At 41.5% G+C, this 26,539-nt stretch overlaps 1 protein-coding gene across 2 annotated transcripts in view; it reads right to left on the reverse strand.

Moving 5' to 3' along the window:
* The window catches only part of CSTPP1 (centriolar satellite-associated tubulin polyglutamylase complex regulator 1), a 111,462-nt gene that overhangs the window by 72,043 nt on the left and 12,880 nt on the right, over positions 1 to 26,539 (reverse strand). The window contains exons 2-3 of one of the 2 annotated variants that reach the window (XM_083752359.1): positions 25,170 to 25,216; positions 22,106 to 22,208 (exon numbers count right to left, since the gene is read on the reverse strand). In XM_083752359.1, the coding sequence (XP_083608485.1) occupies positions 22,106 to 22,185 (80 nt within the window). In that variant the 5' untranslated portion in view covers positions 22,186 to 22,208; positions 25,170 to 25,216. The remainder of the gene's footprint in view (positions 1 to 22,105; positions 22,209 to 25,169; positions 25,217 to 26,539) is intronic. The other variant, XM_083752358.1, reaches the window with a different exon arrangement.

Consider the following 26,539-nt stretch of genomic DNA (forward strand, 5'->3'; position numbering starts at 1 on the left):
AAAATTATTATTTTTGGTAACTTTGGTCATGGAATCCCTGCATAACTGTAGCAAGACTAAAAAGAGAGGGCTAATGCTTTTCATTAGCAGCTCTGTGTAAGACTTCAATGGATGGGTGGGGAGAAAATGGATGGGTTTCTGGAATTCCTCTTGACCAAATTGACGCTATTCTCTGTAACCAAAGACATTTTCATAATGTCAGACCTGCAAGAGGAAAAAGTTAAGCTTTAATGTCAAGCAACCATTGGTCTGGAATGCGTATAAAAATACTTTCTTAGCTGACACATTCAGCGTGGTGCTTCTTGGCAGACAGGCCACTACGGAAGTAGTGTGAGTACAGTGGTACCTCTCGTTACGAACTTAATTCGTTCCGGAGGTCCGTTCTTAACTTGAAACCGTTCTTAACCTGAGGTACCATTTTAGCAAATGGGGCCTCCCACTGCTGCCGCGCCGCCGTTGCGCGATTTCTCTTCTCATCCTGAGGTAAAGTTCTTAACCCAAGGTACTACTTCCAGGTTAGCGGAGTCTGTAACCCAAAGTGTTTGTAATCCGAGGTGTTTGTAACCCGAGGTACTACTGTATTTCACCTATTCTTCTCTTGACTCCGAGCTGAGAGAAAAATCTACGTATTAAATTTAACCCTCTTCTCTAGTTTAAAATGTAACCAAATGCGTTTGTTTGATTGATTGATTAGCATGCGATTAGTGAGATCACAAGCTCATTTATACAAAGGGCTGTGGGGTTTGCTTTGAGAGCATAGTAACGTGGATGCTACCTGCAGCATCAATTCTAGTACAGCACTGTTGTGAAACAGGAAAACTTGCTTCCTCTCCGACAGAGAACAAAGGGCTGCCTAAATGAGAACAAATAAATATGCTTCTTTGGAACTCATGTCAATTATCATGCTGTGAATTACATTCTACACCTCTAGCAAGGTTTTAGCTAAGTTAGCAAGGGTTTTTAAGTATTATTGTATTTTCTTATATGCCTGATGGTATATTCTGTTCTTTCCCTCTCATAAATATTCTTCCCTCCCTTAAAATATTATCTGTTTTGCTCTGAGTTAATCAGAAGCTTGGCTTAAGGTGGTGGGGAGAAGCCCTGAGCATGGTGTCAGTGTGAAAGACTATGTGTGCACGAAAGATTGTGAATGGGTTTGTAAGAAGCATGAATTAAACAAAAGTGTCCCTTGAAGTAGATCTGGCTGAGAGCAGGACTTGGGGTCCTGGAATTTGTGACAGACGTCAGCTCAAAATTTCCAAAATAAAGGATACTTTGAAGTAAGGTTATCTGTGTATGGCACTGTAATGTCCAAAATGAGGCACATCTGTTATTTTCTGCAAAGCTGTGATGTTTGTGAGTTAGGCGAACTCTTTGAAATAAGGGCCATCTGGTAACCTGACAGTTTTACTTCCAAGGTCTCTTGCTCTATTACAAAACTTCAATATATAGGAGTTGTGAACACTGCCGGGCAATGTCATTTAATAAGCTTTTTTGGTATCTTCTTTGTTTCTTTTCAGAAGGATCTTAGAAGTCAGCAATATCAAGTTTCATGTACGTCTGAAAGTGCCCTTCTAAGATGCTATTAAAGTTCAATGTGCAAATTAAATAGAAACATTGATACAAATAAAATGAAAAACAGAGGAACAATAAAAGGTCCCTTCACTAAAAGTGGATTCATCTGTGCGTGTCCCTGTTCTTCTTTTAAGCTTGGCAAATGTTTCAAATCCTCCAGAGAGATCATGAAAGCATTCCCCCTAGGACAGCAGCTTAGTGACTCTCCCGAGAGAGAATTAGTGAAAAGATTCATATTCTTGGCGGGGGCAGATTGTCTCCATAGGTAGCTGTTTCACAGTAACTAAAATCTATTGGCTAACTGGATATTGTTTTAGTCCTTTAGCATTTCATAGTACAGTACCCATTTAAAATGCCTAATACATTTATGCTTAGTTACAAGCCAGGCTCTCTCCAGGTAACTTCCAATAAGCTTATCAAGCATTCCCTGAAACGTTACTTAATTTCCAAAAAAAAAGATTACAAAAAAGGCTAAGCTAAACATTTTTCTTTGGATATAATGAGCAGACTTAGCTACCAATGCATACAGACACTTGGTTAGCACTATTTTTAATGCATTAAAAATGTTGCCCAGTGGTCCAATAATGCACTAAAGCAGTGTTTTTCAACCTTTGTTGGGCAAAGGCACACTTGTTTCATGAAAAAAATCACGAGGCACACCACCATTAGAAAATGTTAAAAAATTTAACTCTGTGCCTATATTGACTATATATAAAGTAATTCTCTTGAATAGGAATCAAATAAACACAAAGAAAGTATTTTATAATTACTTTATTATGAAATAGTAAGTAAACAAATATGAAAAATTATAAAATACTTTATTTTTAAATCTTTTGAATTTTTCCCGCGGCACACCAGGCAACATCTTGCGGCACACTAGTGTGCCGCGGAACAGTGGTTGAAAAACACTGCACTAAAGCAACAGCAAGTTTTCTTCAAGATACAACTAGATTTTGATTCCCCCACCCTTTCAACAACTTGTTATTTTTAGGCAACTGCTGCTGGACGATTATGAATTCCTTTATAATTATCAGGTACTGTTGGTGCTCCACAAATCAGAGGAAGACATGAGTTGTTACATGGTGGAAGATGACAAGATAAAGAGACAACCAAAATCATACTACAATGCCCCAAAGGCCTGATTCAAAGCCCAGTAAAGTCAACAAAAAGCTCAAAATTATTTTGCTAACTTTGGATCAGGTTCCAGAAGCATGAAAATTGTTTAATCACAGAGTGCTATAGCTCTGTATTTAAAAATATATAGCTATAATGTTACTTTGACATCTGATGATCTCAAGATTACTATTTTAATTTATTATAATCTAGGTGTTGCAGAGCTCCAAAGCATCTGTTAAAGGAGCTGTCATAATGCATATTATTAAAATAAAATAAAAATGACTGTTCATCCACCACCCTGCCTTTAACTGTGCATGTAGTGCATAGACAATGGCCCAGTTTGCATTTCATGGTGGACCATAGTTAATGGTTAACAGAGAATGCAGAGATTCACTCTTCCCCTAGTACAAGGAGGAGCCACAAAACATGATTCCTGGGCCAAGAAGTACATCTGAAACAAAGATTTGGTTTGTTTTGCTAAAAGTAAGCATTGTCAGTAAGCAAAGAACAAACCTTGACTTACATCATTGCTGCTGTATACAGTTATTCCCAAATCAAGACAAACTGTGGTTAATCTCAAATACGTTTTTGGAGGAAATTAAACAATAATTCATGAAGTCTGCTTGTTTACCTAAACCATAATTAAGATTATCCACTGTAACTGAAAATGGAAGTGAATGTGTTCCGATTTTCGGACAGCTGTATTGGAGGGAGGAGAAGGGAGGGAGGAATTCATGCGCCTGAATCTTTGGCTTATGATGATAAAGCATAGTTTGCCATTGTGGCCATGCCAAGCCAATGTGTGGTGTGAAAGGCCAAAGACTGGTACTCCTCATTCAGTTTATTTTTATTTTGGACACCAAAACCCCAAAAAGAATGTTTAGAGGTCATCTTGCCTTTGTGGCAAGCAGCTAAATACTATGTTCTGGACAGATCAGGGGGGAAACTTTTCCTAGCCCAACAGCCTGTACTACTGGTTGTTGTTTACTGTGCAGTATTAGGATGTCTCGGGAGTACAAAACGGATGGAATATGGCTGAAAGAGAATTACAGGGGTGAAGGCACAAGAGCCATGCCAAGTCTTGGTTTTCCATGGGCTAGTTAAAGGCCTGAAGAATTCTAGTACACCATTTTAGAACTAGTGACCAATAAGTGAGGACTTAGTGAAGAAGTTGTAGTCTAAAGATGATTCTAGCATGTTTCGTGAACCACCCTCCAAAGTAGGCTGCTGGCCATGCCATGTCTTTCTTTTGTTTGGCTAGCACTTTCAAATTATCCTCAGATTTATCAGATGAGTTTCTTGGGAGGAAAGATCATGCCAGCAGAACTCCCAGATCCTGCTAAGTGAACTTCAGCCCATTTTTTTCACATGGAAAGCATAAAATCCCCACAGAAAAAGCGTTCTATGTACGAATAAAAAGATCAACATGCAAGTTATACATTATTTTCAACACAGAAACACAGAAATTCTCTTTAAGATCTGCTGGAATACTTGGGAGAGGAATTCATCACATTGGACTGGAAAAGGACCATTTTGGACATTTAATAATAATAATTCAAGAGCTACTTTTAGACTTTTTGAGCAGAAGGTGAATCGGAGATGCCTGGGATAAAAGATTGAGAAAGCAACACCTAGCAGATTGAGAAGCAGCTATATAACATAGCTAGACGTTTCCTGCAGTACATGCTTTGAATATTTTGAATAATAATTATTACTATAATAATTGGCAGAGAATCAGAAGCTCCTCCTCCTTTTCTTTTCTTTTCTTTTCTTTTCTTTCTTTAGTTTAGATTTATTATATCTTATTTCTTTATGATTTCTAACTCAGGCTTTACTGCTGTTGATTTTTGAAGTCCCCTATTTTGGATTAATGAAGATACACACAGGAAGGTGATAATAGATGGAAGATGAAGGGCTCTGTGTGAGAGGCAGGGAGCGAGGCTGGGAGAAGAAGGAGAAACTCCCAGGTGAGAGCTGGGAGGGTTCACTTTTCGGTGTGTGGAAAAAATGTGCTTATTTATTCTGCCTTTCTTGTCCCTTCACTTCTCTATTTTTTTCTTTTCTTATTCTTGTTTTTCTTGATCCTCTTTCTTTATACAGTGGTACCTCAGTTTACGAACTTAATCCGTTCCAGAAGTCCATTCTTAAACCGAAACCATTCTTAAACCGAGGCTTGCTTTCCCTAATGAGGCCTCCCACCACCGGTGCCCTTCCACCTTTTGGATTCCATTCGTAGACAAAGGTAAAGTTTGCAAACTGGGACACTACTTCCGGTTTTGCGGAGTTTGTAAACCGAATAGTTCATAAAAAGGGCTGTTCTTAAACCAAGGCACTGCTGTATTAGCTTGGCTTTTGTCATATTTTATGTTGAAAACTTTTAATAATAATTTAAAAAAATCCCCATCAGAATTCTTTTACATTTGAAGCAATGCTAAAACCTATAAACTGGTTGTGTGTTTCAGTTCAAAACTCAATGTTAGTATTGGGCGGGGGAGGTTAGGGAAGAATTGCCTTTAAATAGAACCAATTTCTTCCTTTAGTCTATAGGTATTGTGCCTACAGGTGTGACCCTTAAAAAGAATGACAGGCACTGCTTAGTTGTCAGATCTTCCTTGCCCCATGCTGCTTGGTCCTCCTCAAAACCACTGAGGGGAGACAGGAAAATTAGCACACTGAGCTGAAGGTTACCATGGACACAATTCCTGACTTGTCTACTTGCAGCGGCAATTAAAACTAAAGCCCTCATTAGTACTCTAATAGACTTCAAGCACATGCATTTCACTCAGAGGTTTTGCTGGGTTGATGGGCAATCCCTTCAATAGCAATAGTTGCCTTTCACATAACAGAAATGTCCATTTGAAACAAAAAAACGCCTGTACTTAGAGACCTTGCCTTTACATGCCCCACCGAAGCCAAAGCAGACAGGAATCTTCCTAGGATGCCAGGACTGGGAAAGACGTGCCTTGCAGCATACTTGCTCTATGCTTGCGGGATGGGCATGTATGTACACATGAGTAAGACAGAGCAAAGGACAAGGAAGTAGCAAAGCCCCAAAGCTCTCTGAGAAGGATGTGTTGGGAATGCTGGTACTCAGGTGCTGCTTCTCTGGACACAGAGCGAGAGCTCAATAGAGCATTGTCTTCTGGGTAATTACACTGAGGCAGCTTGCCAGGGTTTTGAAACTTTCATTTGAGCAAGGCGGGAGGGGGGGCACATAGACTTTGGACTTTTTGATAGGTTGTAAAAGTCCTGGGATGCTATGGAAACATCCGACTAGAGAGGCCAACCAACACCACTACTTGCCCCATGTTAGCTGGAAATCTAAACAGCAGGAGAGACTCCACAAGCCCTTATGGAGTTTGCCCAATGGTGGAGGCGGCAGTGGGGCATTTGGCCTCAGGTGTTGAAACACCTTGGGCTGCCCTGTTTGGAGGTACTCAGGAGGAGTGGCTGTGGAGTGTCCTCAAAGATCAGAGTGACTGCTGAGGGGAGTCTTCCCACCCGTTCCCCAAACCTGGGAAAAGGGCTGCTCCTGCAGTCACGCTGAGCTTTGGGGACACTCCAAAGTCATTGATTCTGAGCACCTCTGAAGCACAGCATGGGATCAGAGACAACCCCCTGCCCATCTCTCACTTTACACTCCCCACAAATGCATTTGCTAAGTTAACAAAATACATCCTCGTCACTGGTGGACGCTAGTCATGTTTATGGATTCCTGCAACAAGGATACAGTACTTGACTTTGTTCTTCCCTTTTGGTGATAACAGTCACACTACACATTTGAAACTCTTCTCCTTGTATGTTTATAAGCCTATTGGCAAGAAAGCATGCAAAGGCACTCATGCTGGCATCCAACACACACCAGTTTGAGATATACTAGTCTTTCACAAAGTTATAGCTTCTGGATGGACAGGACCTTTTTCAGAATTAAATGATACAGACAACAGTGTTGCCCATTACAACCCTCTCTTAGTTCCTTTTTTCTTGCTGCCCCTATTTCAGATCAGGAGGTACAATAGGGAAGTAGGTCAGTTATTTAATACCCTAATCTCTCAAATCAGAGCTTGCACAATTTTGCTATGTTGAATTATTGGGCCACTATGTTTAAAAACAAAAGAGGGAAAGAAAGAAAGAAAGAAAGTAAGAGAAAGAAAGAAAGAAAGAAAGAAAGAAAGAAAGAAAGAAAGAGAGACTTTAAAAAACAACAGAGGCCTTTTGATCAGAGTAGCGTAGTACAGCTTGCTGTAACTCAAGCTGGCCATTCTTATGTAGCAGGAATTAAGGACTCCCCCTGCCAGGCAGAGCCCTATTAAAAGACAATGGCTGTTTGAAAAGGATAAGCAAGCTGATATGGATATAATAGGCCACATATAGCGCGTCCTTTCTACTCTGAAATAAAGCATTTTAGAGTTATGAGTTGGGAAATCCAGTATGCTGGGAGATAGACCTATCCTATAAAAGGCTAAGTCGCCATGGAGAAATGCTTGGAGGTAGCTCGGGGGAGAAGGAAACAGTTCACAGCAACACATCAACAGTTAAGAATTAGTGCTTTCAAGTGCTATGTGCTGCTTGATATAGTCCACATCACCGCAATGCTGTGTAACTGACAGAGACATCCAGCCTTCCACATTCTTATCAGAGCCGAAAACCTACTGTGAGGAACAGTGGAAGATTACTTGATCATCTAATGATCATTGATAGTTCTGGGAAAGCAGAGCCAAAATTAAATTACATTACATTCCCAAGAGTATCAGCTTCCTCTGGTTTTTTTTTTTAAAGTGCCACTACAGCCCAAGTCACAGAGACATTTAACCCTCCCCTCTATGCTTCACTGGCTATAGGACAGAGTGAAAATACCCTATTATATGTTGCATAGGAAGGTTGAAGTATCCACAACTTCATGCCTCTGTTTCCCTCATCTATAAAACGAAGTCAAAACCTTACCTTGTAGCCTTGGATGGAATATATTCCTTGTTTGCGGAATATATTCCTTGCCTGAAGTTCCCTCAAGGGCCAGGATAGTAACTTTCATGGGGGAAAAGACAATTAACAAGGACATTGTAAAACATCTCTTGTTTCTTTCAAGAAAGTGACCCAGAGAAAAAGTAGTCATACTGTTCTACAGGTGCAAAACCAGCCACATGATAGGTTGCAATCAGTTATGATCCACCACCGCCATTTTGTAATGCAACACAGCTGGACTGATCTCCCCAAGGGCAGATTTTGCTGTAACATTTTTCTTTCACTGGCAAATACACATTTAAAAAACGTTTATGCTGAAATGCAAAATCCATATGGGAGAAAGATCTACGAGCAAGAGCAAACAAGAGTTCTCATGTTTACGGACTCTATCTGCAAAACCCATGTGGATTCTGCATTCCGATGTGACGGTTTTCACATTTATTTTTCCACAAAGAAAAAAATGATGTTGGAATCATCCTTCAGTTTCCTACAGGGTATGTTTTGCAATGGAAGGGTAGCCAGTATTTGATGGAAATTCCCATCTTCAGCGGAAGACATTCCAGGAAATTTCTTTAATAAAAACAAAACAAGAAACAACAAGCTGAATCGGTGTTCTATTCTGACCTTTATTCTATATGTGCCCCTTAAAAAAAAAAAAGCTAAACACTAGCTAGAAAGCAGGTAAAGCAAGGCATTTAGGAATAATCAGAGCTCAAAGAAAAGAAATATATATAACTGAATACTTCATATTTGAGCTCTTAATGTTTTCTGAATATTCTTCTGGTTTCTGGGGCAGAACTTCCAAATGAATCTGAACAGGGAGAGATAACCAAGAACAGGAAAGATTTCCTTTGGCTGCAAACAGTGAGGGCTTCCCAACTTTTTTTGACCAGGAAATCAAAGGAAATGCCATGGGCATCCAAAAACAACAATTTCACAGGGGAAAACCCCAATAATGCTCAGAATTCCCACCCACCAAAAAAGACAGGCCAAACAAATGAAACTCAGTCCAAAAAAATAATTAGGCAGGCTTCCCCCCTCCAAAAAACAACCCCTCATTCAAAAAACATTGAGGGGCCAGGAAGCTTTGGAAAACACCAAAGTTGGTGTCTAGGTCACCATACAATACATGGAGCTATTCACACATTAAATAACAATAAACCCATCATGTACCATCATGTATACCTTAGCATGGTTCTACAGGCAACCCCAGCTCTCTGAAAAGCAAACATCAGAAAAATCTGCTTCTCCCCCACCCCACCCCATGCAAGGGCATCGTCTGAGCAGACTCTGGAACCAACACAAATGCTTTTACAATTTATTTCTTTTTTATACAAACTGTGCCTCCCAATATGCACATGACCTGATGTGTGAAGTGGCCTTCCTTGTTACATTAGTGTGTTGACTGCAGTGTGTAGGTATATCGCGTGAATGGTCCCCACGCTTCTTTCCAAGGCTGGAAAGTGGTTAGTTTAACTTCCAGTTTGCTAGTAAAACTGAAGTACTGTATTGCGAAATAATGCATGTCTAAAAAGTGTGTCGCCAACATGAAAAGTTTGGAAAGCTCTGGCCTAAACTGTGAAACTCTCTGTCATGGGAGATCCATCAGGCCCTCTTTGATGGGTTTCCAATACCACTTCATGACTGTACTGGCCTGTCAGACATTTGAAATCCCTGTGCCTACTCTCTCACACACCTTGACATTGTTTTGAATGGGCTGTCCTTCATTCAGTTAATGGCTGTTTTTTAAACTTGTTGGTTTTTTCATTGTTGCTATTAGTTACCTTGGGTGTTTCAATCTGAAAGGCACTACAGTGGTACCTCGGGTTAAGAACTTAATTCATTCTGGAGGTCCGTTCTTAACCTGAAATTGTTCTTAACCTGAGGTACCACTTTAGCTAATGGGGCCTCCTGCTGCTGCCACACAATTTCTGTTCTCATCCTGAAGCAAAGTTCTTAACCCAAGGTACTATTTCTGGGTAAGCAGAGTCTGTAACCTGAAGTGTCTGTCACCTGAAGCATCTGTAACCCGTACAGTGGTACCTCAGGTTACAGCCGCTTCAGGATACAGACTCTGCTAACCCAGAAATAGTACCTTGGGTTAAGAACTTTGCTTCAGGATGAGAACAGAAATCGCACGGCAGCAGCGCAGTGCGGCGGCAGTAGGAGGCCCCATTAGCTAAAGTGGTACCATAGGTTAAGAATAATTTCAGGTTAAGAACGGACCTCCAGAACGAATTAAGTTCTTAACCCAAGGTACCACTGTATATAAAAGCCTGGTTTGCCCATAACAGGAAGCTATAGTCAGAAAGAAACTATGGCTTACTGTGAATGAGTAGAATGCTGGTGCCCACTGCTTAATTACACCTACTCTGCCCTGCTGCCTTCTGGGAGAAACAAATGAGGCTTAGATTAGTGTTACGTGCAAACCAACCCTCGTGGTTTGCTTCTCTCCAAACAAACTTTTTTACCAGCAGCTATTTGGCATTTTATTTAATTTGGGGTTAAGTGACTTAACCTTCCAAACAAATTGTTCAAGGCTTTTGAATTCCAAAAGATTAAATTTGATTGTCCACTAAGTAAGCCATGATCTTCTATATACGATCTTTCATGCAACAGAAAAGGTCAGTCGCTATTGCTGAAGGGTTTTCTTTAAAACATTCCATTTGAAGTTGTCCTAGAGTTTTGCACAGCGCCAGGGGAGTCCCACTATTCAATGCAATTCTGATTGACATGTTGTTGTTTAGTTGTTTAGTCATGTCCGACTCTTCGTGACCCCATGGACCAGAGCATGCCAGGCACTTCTGTCTTCCACTGCCTCCCGCAGTTTGGTCAAACTCATGTTAGTGGCTTTGAGAACACTGACCAACCATCTCATCCTCTGTTGTCCCCTTCTCCTTGTGCCCTCCATCTTTCTCAACATCAGGGTCTTTTCCAGGGAGTCTTCTCTTCTCATGAGGTGGCCAAAGTATTGGAGCCTCAGCTTCAGGATCTGTCCTTCCAGTGAGCACTCAGGGCTGACTTCCTTCAGAATGGATAGGTTTGATCTTCTTGCAGTCCATGGGACTCTCAAGAGTCTCCTCCAGCACCATAATTCAAAAGCATCAATTCTTCGGTGATCAGCCTTCTTTATGGTCCAGCTTTCACTTCCATACATCACTACTGGGAAAACCATACCTTTAACTTATACAGATCTTTGCCGGCAAGGTGATGTCTCTGCTTTTTAAGATGCTGTCTAGGTTTGTCATTGCTTTTCTCCCAAAAAGCAGGTGTCTTTTAATTTTGTGACTGCTGTCACCATCTGCAGTGATCATGGAACCCAAGAAAGTAAAATCTCTCACTGCCTCCATTTCTTCCCCTTCTATTTGCCAGGAGGTGATGGGACCAGTGGCCATGATCTTAGTTTTTTTGATGTTAAGCTTCAGACCATATTTTGCACTCTCCTCTTTCACCTTCATTAAAAGATTCTTTAATTCCTCCTCACTTTCTGCCATCAAGGTTGTGTCATCTGCATTTCTGAGGTTGTTGATATTTCTTCCGGCAATCCTAATTCCAGTTTGGAATTTATCCAGTCCAGCCTTTCGCATAATGAATTCTGCATAGAAGTTAAATAAGCAGGGAGACAATATACAGCCCTGTCGTACTCCTTTCCCAATTTTGAACCAATCAGTTGTTCCATATCCAGTTCTAACTGTAGCTTCTTGACCCACATAAAGATTTCTCAGGAGACAGATGAGGTGATCAGGCACTCCCATTTCTTTAAGAACTTGCCATAGTTTACTGTGGTCGACACAGACAAATGCTTTTGATCGACATAAAGGTAAAGGTAAAGGTACCCCTGCCCGTACGGGCCAGTCTTGCCAGACTCTGGGGTTGGTGCGCCCATCTCACTCAAGAGGCCGGGGGCCAGCGCTGTCCGGAGACACTTCCGGGTCACGTGGCCAGCGTGACAAAGCTGCTCTGGCCAGAGCCAGAGCCAGAGCCGCACACGGAAACGCCGTTTACCTTCCCGCTAGTAAGCGGTCCCTATTTATCTACTTGCACCCAGGGGTGCTTTCGAACTGCTAGGTTGGCAGGCGCTGGGACCGAACGACGGGAGCACACCCCGCCACAGGGATTCGAACCGCCGACCTTTCGATCGGCAAGCCCTAGGCGCTGAGGCTTTTACCCACAGCGCCACCTGCGTCCCTTTTGATTGACATACACAAGCACTAAATTTCTTGCAGCTCTCCTTCTGGCGAAAGATGGGGTGTGGAAGGGGAAATGATGTTTGTGTTGCTTTTAATTATTATATTGAACTAGTTGTCAAGCTAGCTGAAGAAGGGGATTTGGTACCAAAATGATTGTATCTGATAAATAAAACAGAGGTACGGGGGTGGGAAATCATTTATTATCTGCATCCAGCTTACGGTATAGCAAGGAAAGGAAAGGGTATTGGCTGGTTACTAGTAAAATTAAATACCAGAAAAAGGGCAAATTAATTCATCATGTGTCGAGTCTCCATTGTCTACCAATTGTGGAACAGAATTAATGGCAGCAAGACAATCTAACAGTGCTTGGGACCAAAGAACAGCAACCCCATGTGCACAACCCCCCACCCCCAAATATATTGTTGCTTGCATTTTGAATATCCCCAGCCATAACTCTGCAACGACGTATGAATAATACAAAATTTAAATACATATATGCACTTGCATCGCATTGCAAATATAATATTTTTCTTTTGGCTCAAACTCTTAACAGCTCACACAGCCTAGATGCCATTAAAAGAATTGCAAACATTTATGCATAAAACATCATGTTTTGGGGAAGTTCGACGAAGAGCTCCTGCTGAGATGGAAATCAGTCTTGCCCTTCATCTCTAAAATGAGAACAGTGACTTCTCTCACAGGGCTGTTGCAAGGATGAACAAAATATGGACTTTAAAAGCCTCCTGCATATTAAAGAAGCAACATTCAGAAAAATAACAATCCCCAAACTGATGGAATTTTGCTTCCGCTATGATTGTGATTTACCATCATGATTAACCTACATATGCTGGTTTACTTTTCTTGCTTTGAATCACTTTACTTGTTTCAAGAGATATACTTTGGGAAGGAGGGAGGGTCAGTCCTAAGGAATGCTAGGCTGGCAAGGCTCTTGGACAAATATAAGATAGTACTAAATCCACTTCTGCCATTCTAGTACACCATAGTGGTATAAGTGTGAAAGATCCCAGTTCAAATCCACCTTAGGACCCAACTCAGCAGGGGACCTTAGGCAAACTATTATTTTCTTAGCTTCAGTGTTCCCATCTGCAAAATGGGAATAACACTGGCCTACCTTATGAAAGCACTGAACTTCACTGAAATGTTAGATGTGAAATGCTTTGAACCATTAAATATGTTGTATAAATGCTGTTTTATTCTTAAAATAAAGGCAGAAAGAGAGAGATATCACTGTCTAGGTCATCTGAAGCATTAAGAGCACTTCAAGTGAAAAGTCTCTGCCTCTTTAGGGATTTTCAGTATCTGTGAATTTAGATAGAAACATTTTTAAGGAATGATGTAAAATCCCAGTGAGACACCTGCTTCATTTTCAGACAAATTTAGCTACAAAACAATTTTACACAGTTCGATGTTTAGGTCTTTGGTGGGAGAGGATATCAAGAGGCGCTCCAGAGATGCTGCAGATTTGCTGGTGTATATTCACATAAATGTTGTTGTTTTTCTTGTTTTGAGGGAATATGCTCAGGTCTCTAAACTTAATAACGATGGGATTAAATCCACACTATCAACACAGCTAAAACCTCTGGGTCACTCCGTTGCACATTCCAAGAAGGAATGTCAAATTCTCCCCCCCCCCCCCCAAAAAAAACCCTATTCCAGTATCTAAGCAGCATTTTGGATGTGGGAAGAGAGGTATTCAAGGACAAATGACTTTATTCCAATGTAAACAAGCTCTCGATTCTAGGAAGGTTGGGAAATAAATCCCAAGCACTCCCTCTAAAAGGCAGCAACTCAAGCTGGAATCTGAGTACTACTGATCAGACTGGTTTAAAATATTGTGGTCCTCTCCATTAAGCTAAAATATCCAGAGTCATTATTCACTCAACAGTGATTTTATATAGCTCTCCACAGAGTTCACCAACACTTCCACACCCAAGTAGTTAACAATAACATCAGGCAAGTGGCATCCTAAAACTGAGAATAAAAATAGCTTCATGTCAGACTTCCTATGGTTCATGTTATTCCTCACAGAGGAGTGGTGATCTGAATATTTCATTCGCCATCTTCAGGTATCCTTGTTAGGTGTTAAGCAAGGCAGCCGATGGGGGTTGTGAGGATGAGTGGGCTAACTCTGCCCCACCATTGCTCACCTCCATGAGCTGGAGAATGAACTTCTGAAGTGGGGCCACTCTTGTACTCATGCAAACGCTCCATGCATTTCAGAAAAATGATTTCCCATAGTGTCTTGCTGCTGAGATATCATAGCTCAAGAAGTCAGATTATAGGAGGCTGTCCACTTCAGACATCTGCCTTTCAGCTTAAAGAGGATGACAAGAATGGTGGCTGGGGGACTGAAGCTAGTGCACTTACCCTTATGTCCCCCTTGCATGCTAACACCCAACAGGAACACCTGAAGGAGATTATTGTCAAATTACTTACCCAGAACTCTTCCTTAGGGCATACATTATGCAAGCAAGAAAAACAGCCATTCCATTCCTTGCAAAATGGAAGGGTTGTGCCAATAGATGTCACTTTCTTGCTCTATTCAGAGCAGAGCAGATGACAAGCAGAAACTGAACAGCCCCACCATACCATGTAGAAGATATGCAACTATTCATCCTGATGCATTTTACTGTTTATTCTGAAGGCACAGAACACCAGCTTTGGCTCACTGAGCACAAGTAAGTGGCTCCCAAGAGCAGGCTGGTCAGAAGATGTCAACATGCCAGCCTTTTCCCTACATTTAGATTAAATCCTCATCACATTTTATCAGCAGAAAGGAAAGCCCAATTAGTGGAAGGAAGAGAATATGCTTACAGCTCCACATCTCTGGCTACTAATTACAGGAAAGCACAACTAGCCAAAAGAAATGAAGACTCGGTGGATACTATTCCAGTAAACCTCACATATGTAGAAACCCACTCAGATACTATGCTTCAGTATTTTATTCTGAAAGTAATGAACAAATCTACCAGAAGTAAATCTAAAGCTATGCAGCTAGCTGAGAGTCTGCAAATATGGCAATCTTTGAGCTTCTGCCAACCTGTTACCATCTTCTGACTGCGTGCCCCATCCATCTTATTTTTGCCAAGCAAAAACCTAAAACTAGTATAACTTCATCAATTCACTTAGAGTCTTCAACAAGCTCTATGCATCCAGCTTTATGATGTTACAATAGATCTTTGGCAGCTGTGAACCGGCAAGAGTAGCTGAAGTAGTAATGCCATCTGGCTGCTATTGGCTCAGTAGCAGTGACGGCAGGCAAATGCTTGATCAACATTTCTCTCTCCTTTCTTGGTCATACATAAGCGCCTCCTCACTCCACTTCTCATCCACTGTGATTTCGCAGCCCAAAATTCCAGGAAGGGCCTTGCAAATCAGGGTTTGCAATGGCCATGCATTATTCTGAACCCACGAGCAAGCGAAAGAGAGGAAAAGAGGAATGGGCTTGCAGACAAACCAGTGGCCAGCTGCCTTAACCCTGGTGACTTCAACCATATATCTGAACCAGGTCCCAGGATTGGAGCCAGAGTGTAGGTTGCACACAGAACAAGAACTGATTCACCTATAAACAGAAAACTTCTGTTACCAGATTGGGCAGGAGCCTACAGAGTCCAGCTGGCTCTTGCTTCTCTAAATCCAGGTAGTGGCTGCTGCCTGCTAAGCCAGTCAGGCACTTGTCAAATTCTGATGGGTTCTGAGAGGGTTTCCTAATATTAGGGAATTGATGGGACATTGCAGAATCAACCTTTTAGTGCATAGTATACCTATTATACTGAAATGGGAGTTTATTACTACAATGTTCTTCCTTCCTTCCTTCCTTCCTTCCTTCCTTCCTTCCTTCCTTCCTTCCAAGTGCATGCATTTAGTAACAGACACAGAAAGAGCTAAGAATATGGTTCTTGTGAGCACAAGCAATGGTATAGTGCCCTGGTGAAATATACTCAAGATGAAAGATACTAAACAAACACACCATATCCTTAAACTCTGAGCCAAAACCTCCACATCCTGCTTGAGGGCCGGATCTGGCCCAATCACCTTCTAAATCCAGCCTGCGGACGGTCTGGGAATCAGTGTGTTTTTACATGAGTAGAATGTGTGCTTTTATTTAAAATGCATCTCTGGGTTATTTGTGGGGCATAGGAATTCATTCATTATTTTTCAAAATATAGTCTGGCCCCCCACAAGGTCTGAGGGACAGTGGACTGGCCCCCTACTGAAAAAGTTTGCTGACCCCTGTTCTTGAGTGAACAGGAGGATCTGCTGCAAGATCCACCTTTAGTTGCAACCCTATGCACAATATCTTGGGTGTATATCCCGGTATCACGTCTTTCTTTCTGTATAACACTGGGATATACAGTAGAGGCATACCAAGCCCTTTGTGAGCTAGCTTTTCCTTTTCAGCACTTATGGGAGCAGGGTATCTTAGCCAAAACAGAAGACCTGCCTGGAATCAGCAACAGAAAATCCCAGTGGAAGTTTTGAGCCGAAAGGATCACTTCACAGCCAGGTTGGTGACAGCAGAAGTTTCACACATGCCACACAGCTTGCTGCAGCCAGCCAGTATTGCTGAGATAACATTGTCATCTCTTCACTGGAGCAGGGCAATGCTACGGCCTTGGGGAAGAGTAGGATGGGGAGTGAATAAAATCCTAAAAGAAAGGAAAGAAAGAAAAAAAGAAGGAAGGAAGGAAGGAAGGAAGGAAGGAAGGAAGGAAGGAAGGCATGTGCCCTAGGACCACAGAATGCTAATATCAAGGTGAAAACACTCAAGAAGCACACCATATCCTGAAACCCTGTACCAAAACATCCACATCCTGCTGAATAGGCTTGATGATGACGAAAAACAGACTCTCAAGCCCTGGGGCTTTTCTCCCATCTTGCTGTCTGGTGGCTCAATCAAAGGCCGGAACATTCTGCTGTCACTACAATTATTATTTTTACTTCAAAATGACCCCCGGTTCCTGTACCCCAACCAATGTTTCTACAAAATAATCTAGAGGAAATCGTCTCTCAGCTGACACAAAAATCTCTCAGCTGACAAACGTGAAAACTCTTGATGTTCCTTTTGAAGAGGTAGATACCTCAGGACAGGCAGTGTATTTCATTGTGCTCTCAGCAAGGATGTTACATTTATTAGAAAAATCAAGGAATACAAATGTACAAAAGGAATTATTTTCCTTCAAAAGATGCAGAAACTGGGCTCACAAAAGAAATTATTTCAGTTTGGGCCTTACAGCAACAACCGTAAGGATGTAGACCCCAGTTTGGGTCTTTAGTGTTTACAACTGACACCCTATTTTTACTGAGTTTGCTGTGAAACATCACTGGTCCCACGTGCCATTGTCTGCTGCTGAGCTAGTGGCTGCAGTACTACTTTTTCACCATCTGCAATGATGGCAGAAGAGACCTCCCTCTTCTGGCTACTGTCACAAAGGTACAGAGAATAAAACACGAGGGTCTAACCCAGTGGTGGCCAAACTTGGCCCTCCAACTGTTTTGGGACTACAATTCCTGTCATCCCTGACCACTGGTCCTGTTAGCTAGGGATGATGGAAGTTGTAGTCCAAAAACAGCTGGAGGGCCAAGTTTGGCCACTGCCCAGTTTAAAAGGAGCACCCTGGTGCCTTAAATGGAACACCGAGGAGTCTGCCATGTGCGCTGACCCTCCTAGAAAGATTATAGCGCCTGCCAAAGAAATCATTGCCAACCCCCAGAGCTTAAGATAACCACTGACAAAGTAAAACTTAAGAGATGGGGGAAAAACATTTTTCAAGCTATGCCTCAGCTGCTTCCCACTCCAGGTCTTGCCCCCCTTGGGATAATGATATGTCTAGCTATAACTGTCAAAAAGAAAAACAGAATAGCAGCACCTGAAAATGTCTTCCTCTCCTGCATAAGCATTTCAGAGACTCTGGGGAGTATTCAGCTTGAGCCGAAAACCCTTCTGGAATTTCATATCCTTCCTTTAGGAGTGTTAGAGAAATGCGACCCCACTTTCAGAAAGTCTTGATCTATCTGAGCACACCGGCAATCATTTACTCGTATTCTAGGGCGATGTTACATTCACAGAAACAATCACATGTTTGTTTCACCAGCCAAGAGAGGATGTGGAGGCTCAACAGATCAAGAACTGGAGAGTCAGGTAAACGGCTTGATGAGGTGGGAGTGGGACAATACTGCTGATAAATATTTTAAAATGTTTTTAAATGCAGAATGAGGAACCGTTCATCATTACTTTGTGGTCTTCATACTCTGAAATTTTAAGTACATACAATGTCTTTCATGGACGGGGTGGCGGTGGCAATAGCTAAGCGAAAGAGCACATGCTTAGCATACAAAAATTGTCCTTTCAATCCCCAGCATCTCCAGGTAGGACAGGGGGTGTCCCCCTTCAAAAACTGGGCTAAATAAACTCATGGCGCAACTTAGGAAGGCAGCTTCCTTCATTCCCATGCAATTTATGCTTATTCTAATGCTTGCACTGAAGAGGTGCTCAAATGATTATCTCATCTGGGTCTTCAACGGCCTGTCATGACCCAGGAGTCAGATTCCCCATCTTCAGGGAATGAGGTCAACAACTCTGAATTAAAAGGGGAATTAAACACAAGATGAGCCTGTGATGCCAGTGTCACTGTGACCTGAAGATGTCGAATTGACAACTTCTGATTCAAGAGTACGCCAGTGCAGAATCCCCAGATTCCACCCTGGTGCTGGACCGTTTTAACAGACGAGGCAACTTTCAGTGAAGGTAGATTTTGTAATTGGGATATAGCTGCTGCTCATATATAGGGCTCAGTCTAAGTCCGACTTGCTGAAGCAGCATCAAAGGTCTGTGCTCTGTTACTATCCAGCCTGGACCCTGCACAAGATGAGCTCGTCTCTCTGCAGAGCAGAACAGGGCCTCCTTGATTCCAGCAGTGAGGGAATATGCATTTGACAGAGGCTCAAACCACATTTTGAGTGCTAATATTGTTGTGGTTCTTGTGGTTATTTTAGTTGGGATCTTTGGCGATTATCTTTGTGTTACATGAGGAAATGATATTTTTGTTCATTAGTTATGAATCATGGAGGAATACGTTTAGTGTGTTATGACTGATTTTAAATGTATTTCCATGAACTGCATGAATTTATTTCATGTATGTGATTCTTACTGCTACAACTTGCTTTCAGGTCCTGATAGGAAGCAATGGATAAATCAAATAAATACTGACTTTCCCCTTTCCTTCTTGTTTTTTCATTTTTAACACAAAGCAGACACTTAAGTTAGAGCTGGAGAAGGGCAAATGGGAAGAGGTTGATTAAGCCTGTCTTCTTTAGCCCTTTTTCTGCTCAAAATCCACCTTCTCCAGTCTGTTTCTCCACCAATTTAGCAAAACATACAAGGACCTTGAAGGTTCCCCAAACCTTTCCAACTATGGGTAAAACAGTCACTGAGAAAAGGAAGTTTTTAGCTGAGAAACCAAACGGAGAGGGAAGCGTTAAGTTGCCTCTTCCTGTCCATCCATTTTTCCATCAGATGCTGATTTTTTTTTTAAAGCGGAGGACAGTATCAGGGAGCTGTACAGAGCATACGTTCGCACCTTTCCATACACAAGTTGCTGGATGATTCTCTTCTTTATGTCTTTGCTTACAGAAGAATTCTGCTGGGAAGCAGTGAGGAATGTTAAGAATCCCAACAATGTCCACTACACAGACAGCCACCTGTGCCACACACAGCATGGCATTTCCCCACTTGGCCGGGTTTTTTTTCTTCTTCACAAGCTGTGACCTCCCTTATCCCTATTGACCTAAAGACAAACACTTCATTCCTGCAATTCCCCATTATTCCAGCTTGTAGGCTTGAGCAGTCACAGCCTCATTTTTAGGACGCTAAATTCTTTAATGCATTCATTCGGCCCTTCACATTGTCTGTCTTATCTAAACGAAGGGCTAAAAGAGGCAAGACAAAATTCCTATTCCTCTCTCCAAATCCAAATTCTACTTTATTCGGTCTGCTTGCTCTCTTTTAAAATGAAAATTGCATTTCTTCATATTCTGACAAGAGAATAAAGGCCGAATGTGTGTGCACCAGGGGTAAAGCACAGCCTAAAATGCCCACAAAAGAATCTGTTTAAACCAATCCCCCTCCCCCTGCTATATCTGAAAGTGAGGGAATGAAATAAAGGGATGATTCTCAAAAATAAGAGAAGTGCTTGTCAGTGGAGATAATCAGAGGAACAAGGCACTATGGAGAATACCAAGCCTTCTTGTGAAAGAGCCTCATGGTGAGAAGAGCAATTTATGCATAAGATTTTCTGCACTATTTGGGCTGTCAAGAAGAGTAAGAAGAGAAGCACCAATTCCCTGCCTAAAAACCTGTTGCTTTAGGACAAGGATGGGGAACCTGTGACCTTACAGATGTTGTTGGACTTCCAACTCCCATCAGCTCCAACCAGCATGGCCAATGTCCAAGGATGATGGGAATGTAGTCCAGCGACATCTGTAGGGTCACAGGTTCCCCACCCATGCTTTTAAGATTTTTGTCCAAACCTGTTATACATTAAAATAATGCATGAAGCCATATGAAAGGTAAGGAATAGTAAAGCTATTATTGTTACAGCACTATGTAACTGATTTCAGTTATTTCAAATACAGCCTTGTTGTCAGGCACAATTTAACATGCGGCTGGATCAAACATGCCAAATCCCATCCACACTAGTCATCCTTGAGAGCAGAATTTCATTTAGATTTGTTGGTGCGTGTTCCCCATAAATTAAGTTTGGGTTCAAGAATCTCCATCCCTACAGGAAGAAAAAGTTAATTACAAAGATAAACATAACTATAGGTGTGATAGGCATGTTTGTATCAGCCACCTTGTTATACAAACAACCATCAATCTCTAGGCCAGGAGACTTGTTCACAACAATGGTAAAAGATTCAGGTAGGTAGCCGTGTTGGTCTGACGCAGTCGAAATAAAATAAATAAATAATTGTCCAGTAGCTCCTTGTAGACCAACTAAGTTTGTTCTGGTATAAGTTTTCGTGTGCATGCACCAGAAGAAGTGTGCATGCACACAAAAGCTTATACCAGAACAAACTTAGTTGGTCTACAAGGTGCTACTGGACAATTTTTATTTTTTATTTTTATTTCAACAATGGTAAAGTCAGGTAATTTCAAAGGACAAGCTAATCCTGTCATAGTTTCATGCTGCAGAAAATAAAACAATGTAGCAGCATTTTGAGGTGTCCAAGACTTTGGATGAATGAAGAGCTTGGATGTGGTATATTGATAGATAGAGAACCATCACAAGTGGTTCAGCTTTCCAGTAATTCATAGCAAAACAAAGACTCGAGCCACGTATTTTCCCCACACCCTCATACAAACATATAAGCTCACGTAAGAAAAACCACTGTGTGTTAACCAGCTCCCAAAACACTTTATCTGTCCTGCTGTCCAGTCTTCCTAAATTTCCTGCCCTGAACCTCCTGCCTCTTTACTCACACTGGCATAGTTTCCTTCACATCTCTTCTGTAGCTTTTCAGTGCCTGGCCTTTTTCCACTCTAACTACTCAACCGAATTTTCAGTCCAGTCCCTACTCTCCATTAGACATCAGACTAGATCCTGAATAAAGGCAAAGAACAGAACTAAGAGACTGGTAGATGACTGTAAACTACTCAAAAGGAAATCCTATTGAATGCAGCCTAAATGTCATGTGTCATTTGTGTACTCCAATGCTACGCTTTGCTTGTTGTTGTTTAGTTGTTTGGTCGTGTCCGACTCTTCGTGACCCCATGGACTAGAGCACGCCAGGCACACCTGTCTTCCACTGCCTCCCGCAGTTTAGTCAGACTCATGTTTGTAGCTACGCTTTGCTAGTTAAGTGCAAACCAACTTGGGTCAAATTTGGCATGCAATTTATACACTTCCTCACACACGTAAGCCTCACTGGATCAAATTCAATTTTGTCAACAATAAAGTCAGCTTCTTTGAAACCCACAGGACCTACCAGGTGTGAACTTGCAATAGGACTGGACAGCTGTCACAGCAAAGGGAGCAATAGTTGGTTGCATATCTAGTAAGTTATATTTCTAAGGCTAAGCATAGAGTAGAGCTGGACTTGGTGGTTCATTTAAGTGCAGACATTTTATATGTATGGGCTAATATGGTATTTGCTGTCACAGTCCCATTCTGTGTTTGTCCTTCCTGTTGCTCTGTCCACTTTCAGACTAAGTTTGCTGTACTAGGTAGTGATGTACTTACTATTCAGTGAAGAATCTGGCAATACCATATTGACTAATATCGTCTCTGCTTTCCAACAGCTGGCTCACTGCATCTTCCATATATGTGAGGATGTGTTGTTGAGCTGAAAAAGAGGGAACACAAAGAAACTGAAACGTATGACTAGCCTTGGATATAACCCTATTGCTTAAAATAGTGGTTGGCAAACAAGTCTTCAGGACAGTACAACCCACAGCAAACTTCTCCTTCTAAGAGATCCCAAAGGGATGTTTTCTCAGGGGCAGTTGGGTACCCATCAAAGTAGCATTTATAAAAGTTGACACATTAGAGTCCAAATGGCTCACTAAGCAGAACTGTACATTTTCAAGACTGCTGGTATAAGGGTTGTTAGAGCTTGACAAAGGACACTATTCATTTGCTGTAGAGTTTTTGGACAAGGACAACTTGGTGAAATGCTTTAGCAACTTTACTGCTTTCACAAAAGGCCACACAAGTGGAAGGATATTGGCATGGATGTGCCCTTCTTTCAGCCACTTTGCCAACAACAAACAGAGGGTTTTTCCTGAACTGCTTTAGTGTTGTTCTAGCAGTACATCTGCAGTAATGTTCCTCACCCCATGTAAGAAAAGGGGTGGAGTTATTCCTCCAGCCTAAGAATAACCTTGCTTTAAACTGTGAAGCACAAGAGATAGAGACCAGGGTCTAGTCTGAAGGCACGTGAGACAGTTATTCTCCTGGGATTAAATTGGTCTGGGTCTGGTCAACAGGCGAGGGAGGTCTCCTGAGAACCATATGCATGCCACCTTCAATTATGTGATGAAAAAAATGTGTAATATAAATGTATATAAAAATAATTGTAAAAGCTCAAGCAAGGAAAAGGGTGAGCACACTAACACAAAAAAAGAGGGGGAAGCGTTTTTCAAATGGTGGAAGATTTCAAATGGTGGAATAGATAGATTCGACTTCCAGCAAACATTGTGTTGATGTAACTGCTGCATGCAATAAGTACCTCAAACACAGAGCTGCCACATTCTGCGACATCCAGCTAGTTATGCCTGTTGGGCTCCATAATCATGCATTACAAGCAATTCTAGTTAGTGGTGTGTGGATTGCAAAAGAGCACAAGAGCGCTTATTGGAACAATGGAATTTAGTTGGTCCAGCCATGCACACAGTCCTCTCAGTAGAAGCCCAGTTAGAAAAGGAACTGCATAAATCTGGACTGATGTATCCTTCTAATTAAAAAGAAATGCAAAAGACACAGTAATGTTCCAGAATCAACTAATAAGGAATGCAGACAAAGCAATCCTATTGAAGTTATCAGACGGTCCATTCCTAATGCACACAGGTCCATCCTTAAACTATAGCTCAACAGTTCCAGTACAAGATTGTCAACTGAAACTGGACGGTATGGTCATATTTAGAATCTTATCTGGGGTAGTTGTCCTTGTCCTGCAAGTGAGCAGCTTCAGAAAGTGGTAAGGGATAAAAGGGACATCCACCTAGAGCACCTTACCAGCTGAATCAACCCTGGCAATCAGTGGGCTGACAGATGTTACAGGCAGATAATTCTCATATCCAGATAATTTCAAAATCAGATGATTGCTGGCTGATGTAGACAAGTTTATTACCAACAGCATAGCTTAATACATGCTAACAGTACAAAAAGTTACCAGCAACTTTTTCCACCCTGTACAGTGTTAACAGTCAAATGGGATTTTTTTCATCTAAAATTATTTAGGGAACGTTACAAATTTAAGTTTTAGAAACTTGCATTTCTGATATGTTTAACTCACTTTTACATTGGCTTGGGATTTGCTTGTGAAAGAGAGTTATATTATAACAACTGTTTACTAACAATAGAAATCTATCTGACTTTACACAAGGGCTTTGTCAATTGCACTGGCTTCTAGTCTGTTTTCAGGTCCAATTCAAAGTGCAGCTTGGGGTCAGGTTACTTTTTTTAACGTATTTTTATTAAAGATTTCTTGGTTTACAAAAGTATGTGCAATGTCTCTTTTTTCAAGTTACATTTTCTACAGATCAGTTTCATTTGTTGGAACATTAGTGTTACCTTAGGAAGAAAAGGGGGAAAGAGGTGGAGGGGGCCATGGTGAGTGGGGGTGGAGTTGGGTGGTGATGTTTCTATTTTACTTAATGTATATGTGGGGCTTTGTGTCAGCATTACTTGTGCCGGTTCTCTTTACTATTCCCTTGTGTTTCTTTGCTGTTGAGAGAGGTTGGGGTTGGCCTAGGGTATGGTTGATTGGCTGTGGTGAACTTTGTTTTCATGTGTGAGTGGGGTGGGTGGGTGTTTTTGAATCAGGTTAGCCATATTGATTTGTATGCTGTTGGTGGATTCTTGTCATTGTCTTGTTGGGCTGTGTATGTGATAAAGGGGAGCCATACCAGGTGAAGGCGTCTTCTTCCATTTGTCCCCGTGTCAGTTTCAGTTTATTGGATAGTTTTTCTAATAAGGCTGCTTCCCATACTATTTGGTACCATTGGTCCATGCTTACTCCTGGGGGTCAGGTTACCTGAAGAATCACCTCCACTCACATGTGCCTAACAGGACTAAAACCACGTTTTGTGGCACTTCTGCAGGTGATCCTGTATTTTTGTATACGTACAACTGTTTTTAAAACAGATATTCTTTTAAAAGAACAGTATTCTCTAAGAAAACAGCACAAGGAAACCTACTTCTTGGTTAAGAACAGCTAGTGATACATTTGTTCCTTGCCATCTTACTGCGACTATCTCTCTCCCCGACCCCCATATCTCTCTCACCTTCCTCAACATCCAGTCTGACTCAGAAGACCCACAGTTCTGCAAGCCACTGTAGTTGTGCATGCTAACTTCTTCCACCCACACATGGTACTTACAATGGAAAGCTCTTTCATCTTGTCATAGCTGACAGGTGGGAAGGCAGGGCAGGTGGACCCAAGGAGAAGCCTAGAGAAGACGATTTGCTAGTGGGCACTATGATTAAAACTTCAGATGAGTTCTGATTGTTATCAGGGACTTTTTCTGTCTAGAACATTATTTAGTACAATGGCAGAATGGGTAAAGCACACCCTGGAAAATACCTTGCAGCTGGTGGTAAGACTGTGAGCCAGAGGTTCAAAGATATTATCTGGCAATAAAAGATACAGGGCGTAGCTTTATTTAATTATTTTAATGCAAAGGAATAAATTTTTTAATTTATGTGAGTGATTAAAGAAAAATAACTCCACGCACCTGTGATGCCTCAGGGAGGAACGAGTCGTGCAACTCAGTCACACTCCTAAGTTAACAGCAACCAGGTTATTTTCTTCTCCTCCTCCTCCCTCCCTTTCCCCTGCGTGCCCAAGTGCTGTGCTCAGTGATCTCCTCCCAGAAATTGTCTGAGCCAGCAACGGCACTCATTAAATCCAAATGCAACATGCTAGTAAAAAGTCCTCACCTCTCACCTAAGAACCTCTTGTCCAATTACAACAGGGAGGGATTCCACCCCCACACACTTTGGTCTTGAAGATGCTCTTGGTCCTGTGGCCAAGCCCAGAGATCTGAACACAAGTTAACTGTTCACACACACACTTAAAGTGTGGAACAAGCACCTTGTGATCTGCATCTACAAGATGACACTGCACAATCCCTATTTACAAGTTTATATATCACAAAGCACAGTCTCATAATTTTGTAATAATGACAGCATTCAGTGTTAGAAGATATCTCCCAGCCAGCTGCAATTTCTGATCATCACAAGCAAACACATCTATTAGCTAAATGTTATAACAAATTCACTTGTTTTCAGAAGGTTTTGAAAAATTAATTAACTCTGAAATTCTTCTATCCACCTCTTTTGAAGTTTCCCTTTCCCTTTCTTCACTTTTTTGTTCCTTTCATGGGGTTATTAAAGATAAGTGGTCCATTTAAAGTAAGATGGTACAAGGTTAAAACAGTTAATCAACCAATGCAGATAACATATTCACACATAGATATCTATACAAGAAAGGTCAGGTGAGAGAAAACAGGAAGGGTAGTGGGTGAAGCAGACAACAAAGTTATCGTAATCACCACTTAGGTCTTATCAGTGAGACATGGTTATTTGTAACATTTTATTTTCATTGCCTCATTAAACCACAAATCTTGCTCTTAAAAAGGAAATAAATTTAGTATTAGTAAAGTTAATCTGTGTTCTGATCAGAGTTCTAACAAGCATTTTATCACACTCCTGTGAAAGTTAAATCATTTGACCGCACTGTGGGCAGACAATGGGAAGCTGATAAGAATCAAGTTCTAATACACAGGATCCAAAGGAATCAAATGGTTCTGTTGCTCCGAGGTAAATCAGTAACCAAGCAGATGGAGGCACATCAAATAATGATTGGCATTATGGCAAATGCAGTACAGTACTAATAGTGCTGAAGCAGAAAGAAAAGCAGCTGTGTTGCCCCAGGAGAAAAAAACACACAAT

Source organism: Podarcis gaigeae (assembly GCF_964106915.1).
Source record: "Podarcis gaigeae genome assembly, chromosome: 1".
In the NCBI taxonomy this organism is placed as follows: domain Eukaryota; kingdom Metazoa; phylum Chordata; class Lepidosauria; order Squamata; family Lacertidae; genus Podarcis; species Podarcis gaigeae.